At 29.3% G+C, this 18,921-nt stretch overlaps 2 protein-coding genes and 1 long non-coding RNA gene across 8 annotated transcripts; 1 reads left to right on the forward strand and 2 right to left on the reverse strand.

Moving 5' to 3' along the window:
- Positions 1-464: 464 nt before the first annotated feature.
- On the forward strand, positions 465-1,307 carry LOC126842112 (uncharacterized). The gene is made up of 3 exons (XR_007686271.1): positions 465-553; positions 689-854; positions 926-1,307. It is a non-coding gene; the product is annotated as an uncharacterized LOC126842112 (long non-coding RNA).
- A 1,270-nt stretch (positions 1,308-2,577) lies between these two features.
- Positions 2,578-5,568, reverse strand: LOC126842250 (mesoderm induction early response protein 1-like). 2 transcript variants are annotated; one of them, XM_050579144.1, is made up of 3 exons: positions 5,321-5,568; positions 4,473-5,253; positions 2,578-3,996 (listed from the first exon to the last, which is right to left on the reverse strand). In XM_050579144.1, exon 2 carries the CDS (start codon positions 5,220-5,222, stop codon positions 4,476-4,478), a length of 747 nt encoding a protein of 248 aa, XP_050435101.1. In that variant the 5' UTR covers positions 5,223-5,253; positions 5,321-5,568; the 3' UTR covers positions 2,578-3,996; positions 4,473-4,475. The 2 variants fall into 2 exon arrangements, with proteins under 2 accessions (XP_050435101.1, XP_050435096.1); XM_050579139.1 differs by having other exon boundaries at positions 2,579-3,996; positions 4,473-5,239.
- A 2,656-nt stretch (positions 5,569-8,224) lies between these two features.
- On the reverse strand, positions 8,225-18,275 carry LOC126844907 (proton-coupled folate transporter-like). Of its 5 annotated transcripts, none has more exons than XM_050583396.1 (9): positions 17,333-18,275; positions 14,175-14,495; positions 11,962-12,488; positions 10,479-10,911; positions 10,206-10,307; positions 8,919-9,056; positions 8,756-8,839; positions 8,503-8,659; positions 8,225-8,417 (listed from the first exon to the last, which is right to left on the reverse strand). In XM_050583396.1, exons 3-9 carry the CDS (start codon positions 12,382-12,384, stop codon positions 8,348-8,350), a joined length of 1,407 nt encoding a protein of 468 aa, XP_050439353.1. In that variant the 5' UTR covers positions 12,385-12,488; positions 14,175-14,495; positions 17,333-18,275; the 3' UTR covers positions 8,225-8,347. The 5 variants fall into 5 exon arrangements, with proteins under 5 accessions (XP_050439353.1, XP_050439368.1, XP_050439377.1 ...); XM_050583411.1 differs by lacking the exon at positions 17,333-18,275 and adding an exon at positions 15,425-15,529; XM_050583420.1 differs by lacking the exon at positions 17,333-18,275 and adding an exon at positions 14,763-14,932.
- Between the last annotated feature and the right edge of the window lie 646 nt (positions 18,276-18,921).

Below are 18,921 nucleotides of genomic sequence, written 5' to 3' on the forward strand. Positions count from 1 at the left end.
GAATAAATTAGGAAAACTCTTGAAATGTTTGTACACCATCTTTCTTTTCCACTTTTCAAATTTTAAACTCCATAAATTTAAACAGTTTTTTTAGTTTACACAATCACACTAATTAGTCAGTACCCACATCAAATTGAGTTTAATTTTTACATCAAATAATAATACATAAACTAGTCAAAAATGATTTAGAAAAAAAAAATACTTGTACGGCGATCTGTCTTCAAAATTAAGGGACGCAATGAAGATGTTCTATTCTGACTGTCGACGCTTCTTTAATAGGTTTCTGACGTGGGTTGTTTAAGCGTTGTAGATCCTTTTGATCCCCCCCCCTGGATCCTTGGTTCGCTGTTTATTAAGGGGCAAAAAGTAGGAAATAATTAGTATATATAGTATTAAATAGTGTGTATTTATTAGTACGGCAATGACAATAATTTTTTGGTAATATAATTTTTCTTTACCAGATTATCACAGCGGCCATACCTTTTTTAAATATTTGTGTAAAATATCGAGTACATAAGCAGCTGATGATGATGTTAGTCGCGTTGCTATCCAGGTATATTTTATACATTTAAATAGAAAACTGTATTGTTTGCTGAAATAACAGTTTACGGTAACAGTTTATTCGTATCCTCTATGCATTGTCGTTGCAACAACTTCACTCACACTTGCTTTGCCTTGTTGTTCACAGTTCACCGTTGGTCATCTGACAATCGATAGTCTTATAGTCAATATATTATATTATTATAAGTAATAACACACAATGGATCCAGTTTTGAAAAGACTGCGGGCGGGCAAATTTGAAATCGGTGCTAGATTTCATTTTTGGAAAAACTACAACAGCACAAACGACTATGGTAAGATGATATTTAATTTGCATATTGTAATTTATAGAAAAAAATATATTTACAAAAAAAGCCTTATACAGAGCGAAACGTCACGCCGCTCCCGCTGGGAAAAAGTGTAAAAAAATTGGTTGCCAAAATCGAAAATGGAACGGATAATGCGACGATGAGCAATAACGACCGTCATCACATACTGGTCAGTTGTACTGATGATAATAATATGTCAGATGTGGGCACACAAATGTTGGAGTGTAAAATTAATTTGATTGTCGATTATAAGCCGACCAGGCTGATCAGGCCGATATGGGCCGCAAACAGAGTGGTGCGAAAGCACAACTTCTGTTAAGTACGTACTTAGAAAATGTATATAATGTTTGTAACATATTGTTTTGTAATTTGTAACACTACCTATGTAAAAACGTTGTACCTGTATGAAAATGTTAAATGTACATCAATGTTATTATTATCCACGATTTATAATTTGTAATAATACCTATGTAAAAAATGTTGTACTTACCTATACGAAAATGTTAAATGTATATAAATATTATTATTGTTCATGTTTTCTAACTACATAAATAATATGTAAAATTTTGTATATGAAAATCAAATGTGTACGAAAATTAAAAATATATTTTGTAAATGTAATAGTTTTGTTTATTAATTATGTTTTCTGTGTTATTCTATATACGTTTTAATAAAATCAATGTATTATTTCAGCATATTATTCATTATTCAGTTAATATATAATAAATCGTGTCTATGTAGAGATTATTTAAATATATGATTATAAATTGACACCTAAAAACTGTACATTAGAAATACGCATACATATATTATATAATATTTGGATTATTATTAAAACTGATAGTGATAAAATCACTCTTCAAAAAAACTGTGTAAAACCAATAATTGGGGTAAATACCATCCGGCGGTTGGTCGTTTGTCCAGTTGTCACGTCTTGTGTAGATATCATAATTCATAAACAATAATGAAAATATTTAGTAATGAACATATTTTTCAGATACTTATTGACTGTTGACTATTCACATGTAGCAACCTGGAAATTGAATACTGTGCGAGTATGATTTTTATTGTGGACTTAAAGGGCTTTGATTTTCTGCCAGTTTGATTCGGGTAGAATGTGCGCCCCAAAAATGTCTAAATATTATTTTTTATTAACGTTTGATTTATAATGAATTTTGTCACTAATTATTTAAAATCAATTGACTAATCAAGAAGAAAAAGTTATAACAAACCAATATAAAATCATACTATACATCAAGCTGCTCAAAATATCAACACTATTATTGTTATTCACTACCATGAGCATAAATTCCAAACATTTTTTTTTTATTTGTTTGACATAACACAACATTGATAATCTAAGAATTATATTAGATTTTTTTATCCTAATTACATGTGTAGATATTACACATGATACAATGCTGTTCTAAATAAGTCTACTTAATTAACACATTTCCAGTAATTATCAATATTACGGCTGATGATAAATGACCGAGTAAAAATTAGAAAAAATTAACAAAACTTCAAAGAATCAACAACAGATTTACAGTAACAATATTATAGTTACATGAACTTGCGCTCATAACAATGATAATTATTGTTATTGACAGTTTAGTTTTGAATTAAAACTAAGTCATTTAAAAGAAAAGAAAAAAGTAGTACAACTTTTACAAAAAATATATATTCAGTTACAAAATTTGAATGACAGAAATATTATATTCAGTTGAATCAATATTCTGTCCTATTTAGAATGTTATTATTGTAAGCCGAATAGTGTAGCGTAAGCAGCACAATTCCGTTTTGAATAAACTAAAAATATTATGTACAATTTTTAATCCATATTACAAAACACAATATATTTTTAAAAAAAAAATTGCCATTAATATAATATAATATACCAATATTATAGCTAATCCATAAAAACAAAGTAGGTCAATGCATTTTTATATAAACTTTAAAAAGTTTATATAAGACTAATTTTATTAATCGATCGAAAATATAAAAAAGTATGTCTTCACAGTAACAAAAACTAAATATTATACTCTGTTAAATTTCTAAAAAATAATAATTATGGTGACAAAAATACAAAATCTACTCTAAAATTTTAAATGATTATAAAAACACAAATAATTCAATAAATTTATATACACGTATAAAAATTAAATAGGTATAATAATAGCATGGTAATTAAAAACAATTTCTGGTTAATCTTAATTACAATAATAACTAGTAAATAAATGTATATGTTCTGGTTACAAATAATAGGGAAATTATTTTTTAACTTGGTACTAGAGGTATTGGATTTGTCACCCATTTATTGATAAAAAGTTGCACGTCGCTATCTCGCACAAGCTCTGCTTACTAAGGGGAGGAGGAAGAAAATAGTTAAAAATAAATAATGTAAAAAAAAAATAATTAACATTAATAGTTGAAATGTATAAAAAAAAAGGTAGAAAATTATTTACAATTTAAAATTAAAAAATGATAATAGCCACAATAAAATATAAATTTGTATAATACTATTTTACATTTTAAATGTATAAAAAGGAAATTGACATTACAAAAAATACAACAGTTTAAGAATATAAACCTGGAGAAAAAAGCACCATAGTGTCTAAAGTAAAATACTTTCTTTCACAATGAATATATATGTAAATACATGTACAATACATATATATATATAAATAATCAAAGTAATTATTATTATTATTGTTTTTGACTTTAACTTAATAAATGCAAGGAGATAAGAAAATAAATTTACGTTTTAACATAAAGCAATATTAAATTTATTCTTTTACTACAATATACTAATAATTAACGTTTATGGTAAGACAAATTATCTTAAAATATTTTTTCACAATGAAAAATAAAATATAAACTTGGAGTAGCCAGTTTTCTGTACAATCATACTAAACTAATAAATCATAATTGACAGCTACGACGCATCAAAGCTAATACATACATCAGAAATTTTTTGTAATTGGAATAACAATAAAAACATTTTCTCGTTAGTATTAGATTTGTCTTTTTACATATAAACGTTATTTTAGAATCATTGTTATGTAATACTCACAATTTTTGCAAAAAAAAGTAGACTTCCTTTATTCTTTTATTTATAGTTGACAGTCTGAAACAAATAATGTAAAAATAAGATAGTACTCAACCGACATGAAGTTTTAATTAATATTAAAAAATATTTTCAGCTCTACTAAAGAAAACAAAAAACAAATCAATTATTAAAACATACTAAAAAATACATCCTCTGAAACCCAAATATCAACAGTTAAACCAACTAACTCACAGTGGCGAAAAGTCGCATAAGACAGTGCTGTTGAGTCTACTCACTCCCTATACTCCGGACACTTTAAGAAGGTACCAGCGCGGTGGACCCAAACTCGTCAGTCGCCGCCTAGGTCGTATCTGTATGCACAGTAGTCGGTGCCGAACTATGACGATATTGCGAGGTGGACAGCGACTCGACGAGGTACCTTCTTAAAGTGTCCGGAATATATGATTATACTTGAATTCGGTTTGTCACATTTTAACATAACAAATAAGTTTTAAGTAAATTAGTATAGTATAGTTATTAATATATTTTTTTACCTGTTAATTCTCATTTATGGAAACATGAACACCCGACGCTTCCATACGTTGTAGCCGTTTAGGATCACAATAAATTAAGCAATTGCCAACTTGATTTGATTTCTGATTCAGAACTGAATTTTCACCGTCTTCATAAAACGTAATACCCGGTTGAAGAGCATATTTCTTTTTTTCCAATCGTTCTTTACTAGCAAATACGTCATGCCTTTCAGTCTTTTTCCACAAATAATAAAAATGTACAAGTTCCCCCACAGTTCTTGTAGTTACTCTGTGTTGCTGGATTAAATAAAAATTTTTATTGAAACATCGTATTCCATTTTCAAAATTTTTACATTCTTCTTCAGACCACACCATCATTGCCCTGCGCCCGAACATCTGGTCTTTAAGTGTGATCCGACGTAACGCTTCATCTATGTTATATCCGCATTGTAATAGTAAAAACAATGCATTTTCATCATCACGTACATGTTTCCCTTTTGGTATTATATTTGTGCCTTGAGAAAGCTGATGAATATGATGAAGGTAGTCTGCAATAGCCGTATCGGATGTGCTATACGGTTCCCAAAGAACTTTATCGGCATTTTGATAAGGTGGATCGTCTCCGTACTTAGAAAGCCCATCAGGGATTTGAGCTTGATAATCACTTCCTACCATAATTGTTTTCTTTTTAACTTCTTCGACATCACTTCCATCACTATCGTCAGTAGGATCCGAGTAATCTGGGCGGTCGATGGACATCCGTTTCGCCATTGTAACAATTTATGTACCTTTGAAAATAAAACTAATTTTATATATAAATAAAAACAAAATGTACCAAGAATTATGATAACAGAGCGATTTTTCTTTACCCAAATTTGTATTCCAAATTCTTAGAATGTATTATCACAAAGAACAAAATTAATGCGAAAATATAGAATTCAGTGGTAAAATTTGAAAACAGAATAGTACACAAACATTATTTTAAAGAATGTACAACTAAATTACATCATAACGATAAATTCGAATGGACGTTGAACATAATCAAACGATTTTAACTTTAATTATATGTTATAATGTATAAATATTATTTTATATCAATTAAGCTCGGTAAGGTTCGTCAAACAAGAACAATAATTAAGTATATTATTATTTTCATTGTTATCTGATTTAGTGGTACCTATTTATTATTTAGTATTTACAAACAATACAGTGTTGCCACATACGTATTAAAACACACATGTTTTTTGTAAAATTAAATTAAAAATTTTTTTTAAATAGTAATGTTGTGTATATTTTGTTTTTCTTAATTAAAATAATTTAATACTTTTTGGGTCACAATAAATAAATCAACTATAACTGTTCAATGTAAGTATAATTAAAATCAACTTAAGCAATGCACAATTTAATTTCTCTCGGTAGTTGTACTGATTGACTGATAATAACAACTTATCAATGTTTGCTCTTATCTTATCCGTAACTTTATTGATAACAGCAGACGCCTCCGCCGATGAGAATTAATTGTTCGACAACAAATTTTAACAAGTAATCTTCTTTTGGTAAAATTCAGATTTCAGTTATTTCAATTTTGAATGAAAATTATCAAGTTTAATCGAATTCAATTAAATATTACTTTACCATAACCCTATAGATTCCACTCATTTGTCTGATATACTACGGTTGACTTAATTATGGGTAAGTATTTTTACTTTATTCTTAGTCACTTGTTTTGTCATATTTTCTTTAAAAAATGATGTTTACATACATACTACTTATGAAAAATATTCGAGCCTTGATTCTTTGTGTTTAAATATTAAGTTTAAGTTTTATTAAAAGCGTTTAAAAAATAAACAATTTTAAATAATATTCTGTTTGATTCTTCGTAACTAGTATTGTTATTTCTAACTTAAATGGAATCCGAAGTTATTTCATTATTATCATTTACAAATTAAATTACTTTTTCATTCATCAACAACAAAGTTTAAATATGCCCAGCCAAGCTGTTATATAAATTAAATATTTCTGTACTATAGTATGAATACATTAGCCGTCATAAGTAAAATTAAGTGCAAAAAGTTTGCAAAATAAAAGGGTAAAGTAGAAATTCTGTTTACATTTTACGAGAACGTAAAGTTTTCCTGTCATCTAGCAGAACTCAAACCACTTTCGAGGGCAATATATTGAAGGTACAATAATCACCTGATGGTGTTACCTCTTAGGATTGTGTGAAAACTTACAACACTTTTGCTCGCGACGGCTCATATTATAATAAATAATGTTAAAATTATTCTCCGGAAAACAAAAAGTATATTTAATAAATTCCTACACAAGATTTTTGCAACATTTTCGGAACATTGGTGCCAAAATATCGAGATTGATTCCCTCCACCACCAGTTCCATATATGTGTATTACATACCATTGGTTTGTATTTTAATTATTCATTAACGACTGTATAATTATTCATTTTTAATTTTGTTTAATGTTTCTTTGTGTTTTGTATTAAAAGGCGATAATGCACAGATTGTGACGACGTCGCAACCCTCAGGAACGAGTAGCTCAAGAACTAGAAATCGTCCACCTACCAATTCAGCAGAACCCAGGTCAAACGAACAAAGAGGACCACCGCCGAACTGGAGAACTAACATTAAATCAAATGTAAAATTAGATATATGTCGCAAATATTATATCGCTGGATTTTTCCTCTTGCCCATATTTTGGCTAGTTAACTTTATTTGGCACTATAGAGACGCATACCAAGAGGAAACGTTCGAAGAGCAGCCGCAAATCAAAAGCTATGTTATCAAGTCGGGTATTGGTTTTTTAATATGGGCAATCCTGCTTACATTTTGGGTTGTATATTTTCAAACTCAACGGTTTTATCACGATTGGGATTATTTGACATTTAATTTTCCTACTGGTTCGGCTTGAACATGACATTTCATTTCCAATTTAAAAAATTATAACTGTAATGTAAGAAACAATATAAATTGTACACAAAATATATATACATGTACTTTACTTAGTTGTTAAAAATAAATATAAAAATTATTACATTTTCTAAAATATGAATGTATTGATATTTTTATTATAACAAAAAAAAAACTAATCAGCTGACATTCCTTTATTAGTAATTCATAATTACACAATCTTTGTATGTAATATTTATATTTTAACACAATTTCTGTGGTCTATTTTTAATTATATTATTACATTAAAAAATTGTATTTTTAAGTATACTTTTCTATCTAAACCATATTGTATTTTATTATGTTTAAAATACAACCATTGATAAATTGTACATTACTAAAATATATATAGTTAATAATTATACATTATAAATACAAAATATTATACAATTATATAAACTTATTTTTTATATATTATAATAATAATATTTTTTTTTTTTCGCTCATTAATAAAAACAATTAATGTTTACTTTGTTAATACAACATAAAATTTAAAACTTAAATATATGTCTGGTAACATTATTTTATTAGCTAAAATATTAGTTACTTATACATTTATTTTATGGTTTTGCTTGCATGCAAATGTACATCACATTAAATTATAATTTTTTGTAAACACAAGTATGTTTTTTTTAAAAATATCACAACCAACTAATTTTACATGAAAAGAAATTTGTTTTAAAGATATAAAAAAAATAAGGCATGATCCTTATTTTGTCTTTTTAATGAAACTTAAATTAAATTTCTTATTTATCTTTAATAATTTACAAGTTTTAATAACAGTTAAAAACGTTTGCTACTAAAAACTATTTTTAAGATCAAGCATTTGACTCACAATGGTAGGAACCTGAATTTGGCAGGGACTGTTGCGTTTTGTACTTTTAATTTTAAACTTCCAAATTTTGAATACTTATTCTGGAATTTTGTTTAACTTAAAACGTACCGTATTCAATCGGTGAAATTTCTTTTTTTGTATTCTTGCGTGTCAAGATATAGGTGATACTATAATTTGAAAAAACAATACATTTTCTTATTAATTTTTCTTTCCAAAATAAGTCTTAAAAGTAATTCGATGCGTTGTGCTTACAAAAAAAATGGAAATGACAAGCTGACTAAAACAACACTGATCAAATAAAATGCACTTGGGTTTGTTTCCAATGTTTTGTTGTACAGGAAATTGTACATCGGTAAGACGATTGCTTTTGACACGCTCTCAATTATCAACTTGACTGAATGCATCGTACCTGTATTAAAATGCATCGATATTTGATTAGTTAATACAGCATTAACGCGTTTACAAAAGAAACGATTAAAAAATCGATAGCATAATTTATTATTACCCATTTCGTTCATTTCGACACATTTAGAACTAATAGAACCTGTTATTGAAATAGCAGCTCCCAAGAAAATTTGTAGCGGCGGAACTAGTTGAAAAGAGAAATATCTTCTTTTTTTTTACGAATTCATTGTGTAAATTATACGATTAAATATATTACAACTTACTAAAATATAGTTGCCACGAGTTTTTCGCAAAGTAAAAAGCTAGTTCAGATAGAAAATCAAATATGCACGATATCAAACCGATTAAAGCGTCGTTTACTTTCAGCAAGTGACTCATTACACCAAGCGTGATGACGGTTCCTGTAAAAATTAAAATATATAAGATTTTCTGTATTATAGAAACGAATACTGGACCTAAAGCTTACCTCGAAATGATTAAAATTAAAATGTATTTAATTAAATACTAAAATAATAAATATAATTTTATTTTAAGGACATTGCATGCGGTCTGTTTTTTTGACCAAAAAGCCAGAAAAAATGTCGACTACTAAAGAATGTCCGATTTCAATTCTGTAAAGATGTACTTACAAGTTCTTTGGCAACTTTACTAGCTGATGTAGGGAACAGGTTTTTGGCTTTTTTTGTGTAAAAAAAAAAAAATCTGGTTTTATATGGAAAAAATTGCAAATATAATTTATTTAATAACAAGAAACTGAAATGTTTAAATGAAAATCGGCTTCTTACATAACATAGTAAAGTAGCCAAAGAAGATTTCGAATCTTTTTACAGAATTGAAATTGGGCCATACAATGTAGTCGAAATGTTGTGTGGCTTTTTGGTCTAAAATAATACCTGGAAGCTTCTACGAATTAACCGGTTAATTAATAATTGACGTCGACATTTATTAAAACCACTTTATTCTTAAATATTGCCTATACAAAACGCCTTAAAACGGACCGTAATGCAATTCAAAAAATTATTGATTTTCAATTTTATCTCAAAATAATTATTATTTAAATAAAAGTTCAAATAATAAAAACAAATAACATGTTGTTAAAGCAATCAAATGAAAGTATTTTTAAATAAAATATTATTTGAAGTTAGGTACAATGAATTATTTATAATAATTTAAATGTACCTATAAGAAAAAATTGTATTTAAATCTGTTAAGTCTAGAAAATGTAAAAAGTATTTACAGTACCTTGTACATGTTTAGCTATACTCTCCACTTACAAAAAAAAGAGTAGTCGGAATTATAAAATAGTAAATAGTAATAAAATTGTACATGTACCTACTATACAATGAAAATAATAATGGTTGTAGAGTTTTTTACAAAGATAAATGAATTAAAAACAATATGCACAAGGATAATAAAGTTTGGCAAATATCATAAAACAGTTCAACCTCCTTTCAAGTCGGACACGGCCGAGTCTTTTTTTATTTTCTCTCGAAATTTATAGATATCTACCTGAGAATATTATATAATTTATAGTTGGCTAATATACATACCGATTATTACAACCAACATTCTGTAGGAACCAAAAACACTATAGTCGATATCGGTGAAACTAAATTTATTTCTTAGGAACATGTACATTAAAGAAGTCTCTCCTGAAACGATAAAATCATTTTGTCAAACACGACGCCCGTTGTACAATTTGAACGTAGGGATTGATTTTTATGGAAATTTGTTCGGTAAAAAAAAAAAAAATAAAAAAAACCCATTTTAAATAAATACCGTCGATTTAGTTCGCGGACAACGTACAGGTGTATTACAGTTACCTTCAGACGGCACACTGGTCAACGGACCGCATACGAGTATCATGAGGATCAGAACCGTTTTCTTGTTGCCCGACCGCGGTTTAAATAATACTCTGAAGCTATTTTTCACTATGTCCGCCACGTGCAACGATTCTTTGAGATCTTGTGAAAACGGTTTGTGCTCATACGGCTCCGGCGTGTCTTTAACGTAATTGAGCACCAAGAAAAAAGCCAACACGTCCAGGACGACACACAAAGCGAACGCGTCGACGAATCCCATGACTTCCACGATGAAGCCGTAGGCCAACATGCCAAAGGTGCCGGCCAAGTTCGTGGCGCAGATCACCAGGCCGAACTTGAGGGTACGCCAACTCTCGTCCGACGTATCGGACACGTACGAAAAGATGCCGTTATTGAACAGCGGAGTACTGCCGGTGGTGGCAGACATTGTCACCTGCGAAAAAAATAAAAAAAAAACCCCCAATTACTATTACTTGTACAGGTATTTCGTTAGCTCGAGCGCACAGAGGCGGGCAGTAGCCATCGGTGCCAAAAACAGACGCCCGGCGATGCCCGGGGCTTAAAGTGGGAAAAAATTACAGGGGGGGACTAATGTCTCTACGTATTATATAATTTTATGTATAATGTCTAATGCGTATAGTATGTGCAATATAGAAACAGTGATTGTGTAACATACTCATCCCACTGTTGTCCCTGAATAATGTTCAAATTTGTAATTTATTTCATAAAAAATTTAAACCACAAATAATACAACATTTTTTTTAAGAATAACTCGTGTTTTATACAAATTTAACATTTTGAAAGAGAATGTTTTTTCTTATTATATTAAGTTGTAAGTAGTGGTTGTCTTAGACAACTAAAAAAATCACCCAGACAAAAAATATATACATCATAAAAATGTAGTGTTTTTAGCGCTTTAAATTGTACAAGAAAAAATTCAAATTCTACGCATGGCGGGGTGAGCATGCATAAAAAAATCACACATTCACACTTTACCTATATATGGGCCACTTATGGGCTAATCGAATACCTATTTATCACAGTATAGCCATTTACAATAACCAATAAAATCAATTATTTTTGCACATATATTTGATAGTCCATAATTTGTATTAAATACATTTGATAAAAGTAAAGTAACAATTGATAAACAAATAAAAACCAAGATTTAATCTCAACGGAATTCTGAATTATATTGGTTATAATTGGAGCGGTACGGTGTACCTTACGAATGATTTGTTAAAGGGGACGCTTTTTAACCACCATTAGAGGTAGATGGACTGAGTCCCCCTGCGTCCCCCCCTCCACTTTAACCTCTGGGGGATGCCTAGAAAGAAGAAGACCGAAGAACAGATGGATATTGTGTACCTTCGTCTTACAGATCCATTTTTAAACATTAAATTTGCCCGCATTTTCTTTAGAAAAGGGGGATGCCCCGAGACAAATAAGCCAGAAAGTCCCTGGCCCTGTGCATTGTACTCGCCTGCAAAACCGCCGTCATCAGCGGTGTTATGTAAGCCCACTTGACGCTGCTGTACAGTGAAGCGACGTCGGCCAGCAGTTGACCGACGATTGGCAGCAGCATGAGGCTCCTCCTTTGGCGGCCGTGCCGGTCACTCCACGGTCCTGCCAACAGGGTAAGGAACATCGGCACCAGTTGCATTACAACCGATTTCCACGCGTTTATCGGCGTCACCTGGTGTTCGGCACTGGCCTCGTTGGGGCATTTCGAACCGATCGAATGGGGCATGGCGTCGGGGCTACACGATTTGTACAGCAGCAGGCTGGAGTTGAGACTGTTGGAAAACGTCACACTCAGGCAAAACAAAAACACCACGGGCTCGACCGATATATTTTTTTGGATTTTCTTCACCGTCGCCGACGAGGCGATCCTGACCGCGACCATTTCCACTCCGGGTCGGCCGTTCGGCCCAACTGCACAAACGACAAACTACACTTGACTAGAGCATGCTACTTCACCGTGTATTTTGTCTTGTCCATTTTTGTGTCCTGTAAACAACGCGAAAATAATTTTTTAAAAAAATTGCAATCGTCATCACACGCTTCGAGACAAAACTGCCTGAGCTCAGTTATTATTTTAGTAGATGCACAATAATTTACATTCGTGCGTCAATCTTAACGGCACACACACACAACGGGACAGGCTATTCGTTTTCAGAAAAATAAGTTGTATGTTATTATTAACACGTTACTAGTACCTAATATTAAGTATTGGCCATACGCAACAAACGATTAAGTAAGAGGACGTCATACCGTTTATAAATAGCTTTGCATCGAAGCTAAAAAACATTGAAACCGTTAAAACAAAGGAAAAACCAGGTACTCTCGTCGATTTTTAAGAAAACTTAAATTTGAACTTAAGGGGATTGCATGCTGTCTATTTTTAAGGAGTTTTGTATAGGCAATATTTAAGAAGAAAGAGGTTTTATTAAATATCTACTATATCAATTAATATTAACCGATTAATTTGTATAAGCTTTGGCCGTCAACGTATTATTTTTGATTTGAATCATTTTTTCTATGAGTAAAAGCCATTATGGTTATTCTTAATTAGGTACTTTAGCGGTTTTAAGTGATTATAAATTAGAGATAAGAGATTAGGTAATCCTAATTAGGTACTCAAAATTAGTTACTCTTAATTAGGTGCTCTAGCACTTGTTTTGTAAGTGAAATATCTGATAAATAATATTTATGTTCTGGCCAATTAGTTTTTTTTAAATTATTATTATATTTTTAGACATATCCATGTTCCTATATATCGGCTTGTAGAGTGGATACTTAAATTTTTTTTTCCCTATTAATTTGTATTATAAATAATAAATTAATACAAGTATCTATATTTTTTATTATAAAAATATATTGTTTTTTAATTTTTATCATTTAAATATTGTTTTAAAAAAGAACGCCTAATGCGTGAATTTTTTCTACTCTTAATTTTGTGTTATTAACTAAAATATCAATTGTCGATTTAAAATAATTTTAGCAATTTTAGATTATATTATAGTATTGTTTAATATGACAAATACCGTAGCGCGCCTTATATCGTATACGATCTTGGAGGTTGTGGGGGGCGCTTGATATCAGGTAAAAATGTTGGCCTTCCCTAAAAATGTTTAGACTCAACTTGACCCATCTGTTGCAAAAGTTCTGGTGCCGCCACTGGTGTTTAAAAATTAAAAACAACTACAATATTCGCACATTTAAAACAAAGTAAGTACTAAAAAAAAAAAAGGTCGTTACGTGGCTAAAATGAACATAAACGGTATTGGTTATGCCTTTGGACTTACGAGGTTAGGTCTTTAATTTTTGATAAATTCAAAAACACACCTCACTGATGTCCACTAAACTAGCAAAATAAATGAAATTTGTAATATTTGGCCCACCGGCGATGCCATTTATAATAAAACGTTCGTAGAAGCTAATAGAAAAATTAAACTTTAACTTTGAAACTCGATCGAAATATAATAATTACATAAAGAAAAAATAACTTACACGAAAATTGGATTATAAAAATAACTTCATCGACGGAAAATTTCACTTTACACTTTTTTTTTTTTTGTAATCTAATGCTTAGGATAACAATTGATCGAAATATTAAAAATTTAAAAAAAAAGTCATGCGACCAATTTCGTTGATTCGGTATGGATAAGTAGACATGAATTTGAAAATACTTACTGCGTTTTGTTACACACATATCATTCTGCCTAGCACACGCGCATTCTCTTGGAATCTAGATGGTTGAAAACTGAACTTGTGTTAACTACAAAGGCGTTTGCCTTCGATATCATTTGTCGAAGTTGGTGTATATTGTACAGTGACTAATTCTTATTATAAAAAAGCAATGTTGGTCCTGCGCCAATAGTTACTTTAGATAAATGCATATTGTTATAATGGACGTTTATTCTAACAGACTCGCACAAAGTCGTATTCTCACAACTCCGTTTGATTACTTATTGCTAATCTAGGAACACACACTGTAAATAAGGCGTATATACCCTAAAAAAGAAAAAAAATATGATAAAATAATACAATATAGTGTAATTTATGAGTTATGTAACAGGTATTAGGTACAATCCAACATTATATTATTAGATGAGTAGGTGATTATATTATTAGATAACTAAGTAATTGTATTTATTATAATTATTATCCTCATGCTTAAAAGTCGATAATACGTAGATGGTATGAGGTAATTAAATTTAAGATCACATATGAAATAAATAAGCAGAAAAAAAAATTCTCAGCATATATTTATATAGGTACCATTGCTGTAACTGGTAGTTCTGCGAAAAATATTTTTTTCACACTTGCCGTTCGGTGTAATCACGTATTATATAACCAGTTAAAATACAACTTAGACTATGCACATAAATCACTTAATAATATAAAATGTTTTGTTCATATGAACAATATAAATGTATTCGCATTGGACGTCAATGGTCTATTATAAATTATAATGGACTATGATTAATAATAATTAATCAATAGTAAAAGCTTTAATCAGTCAGCTATTGTATTATTAATTGAATATTAAATATCAATAAAGTATATTATGATAAAACTACCTAAATTACACCGAATTACAAGGTCAATGTTAAAATATCTCTTGGCTATTAAAGATGAGAATAATAATTATTATTAAATCATTCGAAAATTCAAATTGAAGTACTTTAGATTCGAATAGTGCGTTAAGTATTCAAAAATCTGAACCCGGTTATTTTACATTTTGAATTACAAGTATTCCAATAGTACGACTTCCTTTGTAGCAAACGATTATTAATGTTTTCAAAATATTGTAAAAACTCGGTTAATATTCATTTATTTATTTTTTTTAAACCTGTTTTAGCAGGAAAAGAAATATTATTTACAAAATATTGATTAATTATAAAAAAAATATACCATAATAATACCATAACTTTACTTACATTTTAGCCCTTCAGATGATATTTTCTATGCTTTAATAATAGTTAAAACGATATGTTATTTAATATTATTTTAACATTTTTCCTCTTATCGAAACATGATTTACATTTTTTTTTTTTAATAACTAAATTTTTGACACCATTTTGAAGACATCAATACTTTTTGCTTTGTAGGACTATTACTATTTAAATTCGATAATAAAAATGTTCAATCGCTGGTAACCATTATAATATACCTAGTCTATTATATTTTGTACAATGATGTTTATATTTTTCTTTGTCTGTATGCACAAGGTACATATTTTTTACCTCCTAATAATATATTGGCACAAACTATATCGTTTATACTGTATACGTACACCAAATATTGAAATGCTAAAAGAGTTTTCATTTTTCAAATTAAGTAAAATATAATCTCTGACGTTTTAAAGTTATCACCGAATTCATTCAATAAGTTAACATAGTTATGGTGTTTTTTTTGTGTAATTCATTTGCGCAAACGACTAGAATAAATTATATTTTATCGTCTACACGTGTACCTATTAGATTTGATTTGTTCATATTAAGTATTTGCTGTCACAGCATTATGTCATTTAATTCCTGAAAATCTCTCAATTTACGCACGTTGGAAACATAATGCGACTATGCAGTTTTTTCTGTACTATTTGTAATCGCTTAGTTTCATATGTTTAGCCATGAACGTTAATCTACATTTAATAATCAGGGAACAGACTTTATTTTGTCGTTTTTTCTGTTAACAGAAATCATCATAGTTTGATAGTAGTCTATTTGTTTATGTACAGGTTATTCAAATATTATGTAGTAATGTTTTCTTAAAAAATACTTTTTTTAGCTAAACATGTGTTTAGTTAAAAAAAAAATGATTCCATAAAAAGAATTACCGTAACACGAAAACTAAATAACGTACTATATTTGTAAGTATGTAATACTTGGGTAAGGTATAACTAAATAAAGTTACATTATTATTATACAATATTACATTATTATTATAAAATATCCGGAAAACATAGTAGGAATTGTTTATCCCTTGCCTCCCTTCCTTTCGATAACAAAGCCGTCAGACCATCAATGATTACATAACAATTAAGTATGATTTCTGATCATCAGAATTGCTGACCATAGAAATCGGTATAGGAACTGCTTTAAAAGTTTCAGTGCCAAAATATAAAATAACACTGTTACAAGAAAAATGATTCCCTAGTGTAGCGTCCCAGCTAAATCGCATATTGGAATTCGGTGATCATAAGATACTTGCGAGGAGATAGTGATTTGATCATAAGAAGGGCTTCAAAAATAGCCATGCATTCTTAGTGAATGAAGAGGAAGGGAGAAGGATGGAGTTATGCATGTACTTATACACATAGATTGTATACACAAACCAATACTAGAATGTCACATGTGAATATTGCGTGCCTTTAACAAGCTTTCGTTTTTTATTACTATTTAGTCATTTTTTTTAAAACATTTTTACTTTTATTTTAATATTTTAACTTAGTTTATCACATGTATTTTGTGTTGTGATAAACAATAAACAAATACTTTAAAAACTTTCGACCGTGTTGTTCTTTTGTCCTATACGTCAATCACAAGTAAACAATCACTTCGTATATATCTATATAATATATATATAAACTAATTATTTACTAAATATATAATATATAGGTAGCATGAGACATCAACACGTTGAAAATAATTTTCATAATATAACTAAAATATATTGAATTAAATTTCTACTTCTGGGTGAAATATTTTTTCACACAATTAACTAAAATGATATTATCTGATTATTCCTATTCGGATAGGAATATCATGGTTGTGTATGTTTATATATTATATTTGATATTTATGCTTCAACGTAATAATAAAAAAAATAAAAGTTTTCGTACTTACGTTTTAGTTATGCAAGCGTTCAGTTCCTTTTTTGATAAAAACAAAAAATGCCATCGTGAATTTTAAAACTTATTATAACGCACTACAATGAAAACATTGCAAATGCACTTATGCGATTAATTGAAAATTAATGTTTTTATCACGAGTATTAAAATTATTATAATTGATGAATAATTTTACAAAGATAAATGCATTTTTTTTTTAAAATAAGATATTATTAAACTAATAGACGAACACAATTTAGGTCAGATATCCAATCTGGTTGAAACTATTATAGGACAAAGATTGAATGTTATCGTATTTTACAGTTAAAACATTGCCTATTTTAAGTTATTTATAATTATTCTGAAAAAGTCATACTCTAAAGTAGCTTCAGCGTAAAATAAACAAACAAATTAAACAAACACGTCAAGCTTACTCTTTTGAAACATTCGTAATAAAGTTGTAGCAAGTATAGACACTAATATTATTATTTATTTTACACTTAAGCAACTAATCAGCATATAATAGTTGGAACAGTGGGGTCAGATGATGCGCGTGGATGCAATGGTTGCAATACATTTCAGAGTCACGAATTATATTTATCTTGAATGTCTTAATGCAAAAATCTTCGACCGGTAACGTGAATATATTATAGTCCTTCTGATTTTTAATAATCGTTGGATAGCAACTAGAGACGTTGCCAAAGAATACTTAAATTACATATTTTGTAATAATTTTTACAATTATTAGTGATAAGGCATAACGTGTCAAAGTTAGAAATGTAATCATCTTTTTTTTTGAGGTTCACGTGAAAGTTGTTTTTTCTAATTTATTAACTCTAAATTATCTTCTTGTTATGATTTTCTTTAAAAAAAAGATTATGCACACACATGCTGGATCAGAGACGAACAAAGAAAAATCAATGGTAAATATTCCGCTCTACATGAAAGCAGAGTAATAATTAAAATTTTTAAATAGCTACATTTCTCCTCTCTTTAATCCATTGCCTTTGATATTTTCACTCAAAATATCTTCATGAAAATACTAAAAAAACCTGTACCATTTTGACAATTCTGCTAAAACAGGTTTCTAAAAATTTGACGGGAGCCAGTGTCGTACAATGGGATGGGCTTAGACCACTAAAGCCACTCTAATCGCCTGTGTTATTACTTTTTATAAACTATAAAGTGTGTAAATTATTTGGAAAGTAAGTTTTAAGTAATATAAGACAATACGATGTGAATATATTTTAGATGTTTATTAAGGGGCAGAAACAAGGCAACCAAATCAACACTAGGCTGCTTTGTCTTGCATAGAAATACATTAGAGGAACATACAACCGTTTATTAAAAAATTAAAATATTTGACGGACGTTGGTGGAGGCTGGTCGATCGATTTTATATTCCAGGAATATGGATTTATCATTATGGGCAGAAAGTATACCATACGCTAATTATACTTTGAATCTCACAGGTAAAAGCTCAATTAATAATAAAAGTCCGTATGAGTTGTATTATAATATATATTGCCTGACATTAATCACTTAAGAGTTTTTGAAACTAAAGTGTATGTACATGTACCCAAGGAAAAACGTCAAAAGTTAGATG

This window comes from Adelges cooleyi, unplaced genomic scaffold (assembly GCF_023614345.1).
Source record: "Adelges cooleyi isolate 19-005CV unplaced genomic scaffold, UGA_ACOO_1.1 ACOO_flye_CR_arks_rails_tigmint_CR_PRNA_108, whole genome shotgun sequence".
Taxonomy (NCBI): domain Eukaryota; kingdom Metazoa; phylum Arthropoda; class Insecta; order Hemiptera; family Adelgidae; genus Adelges; species Adelges cooleyi.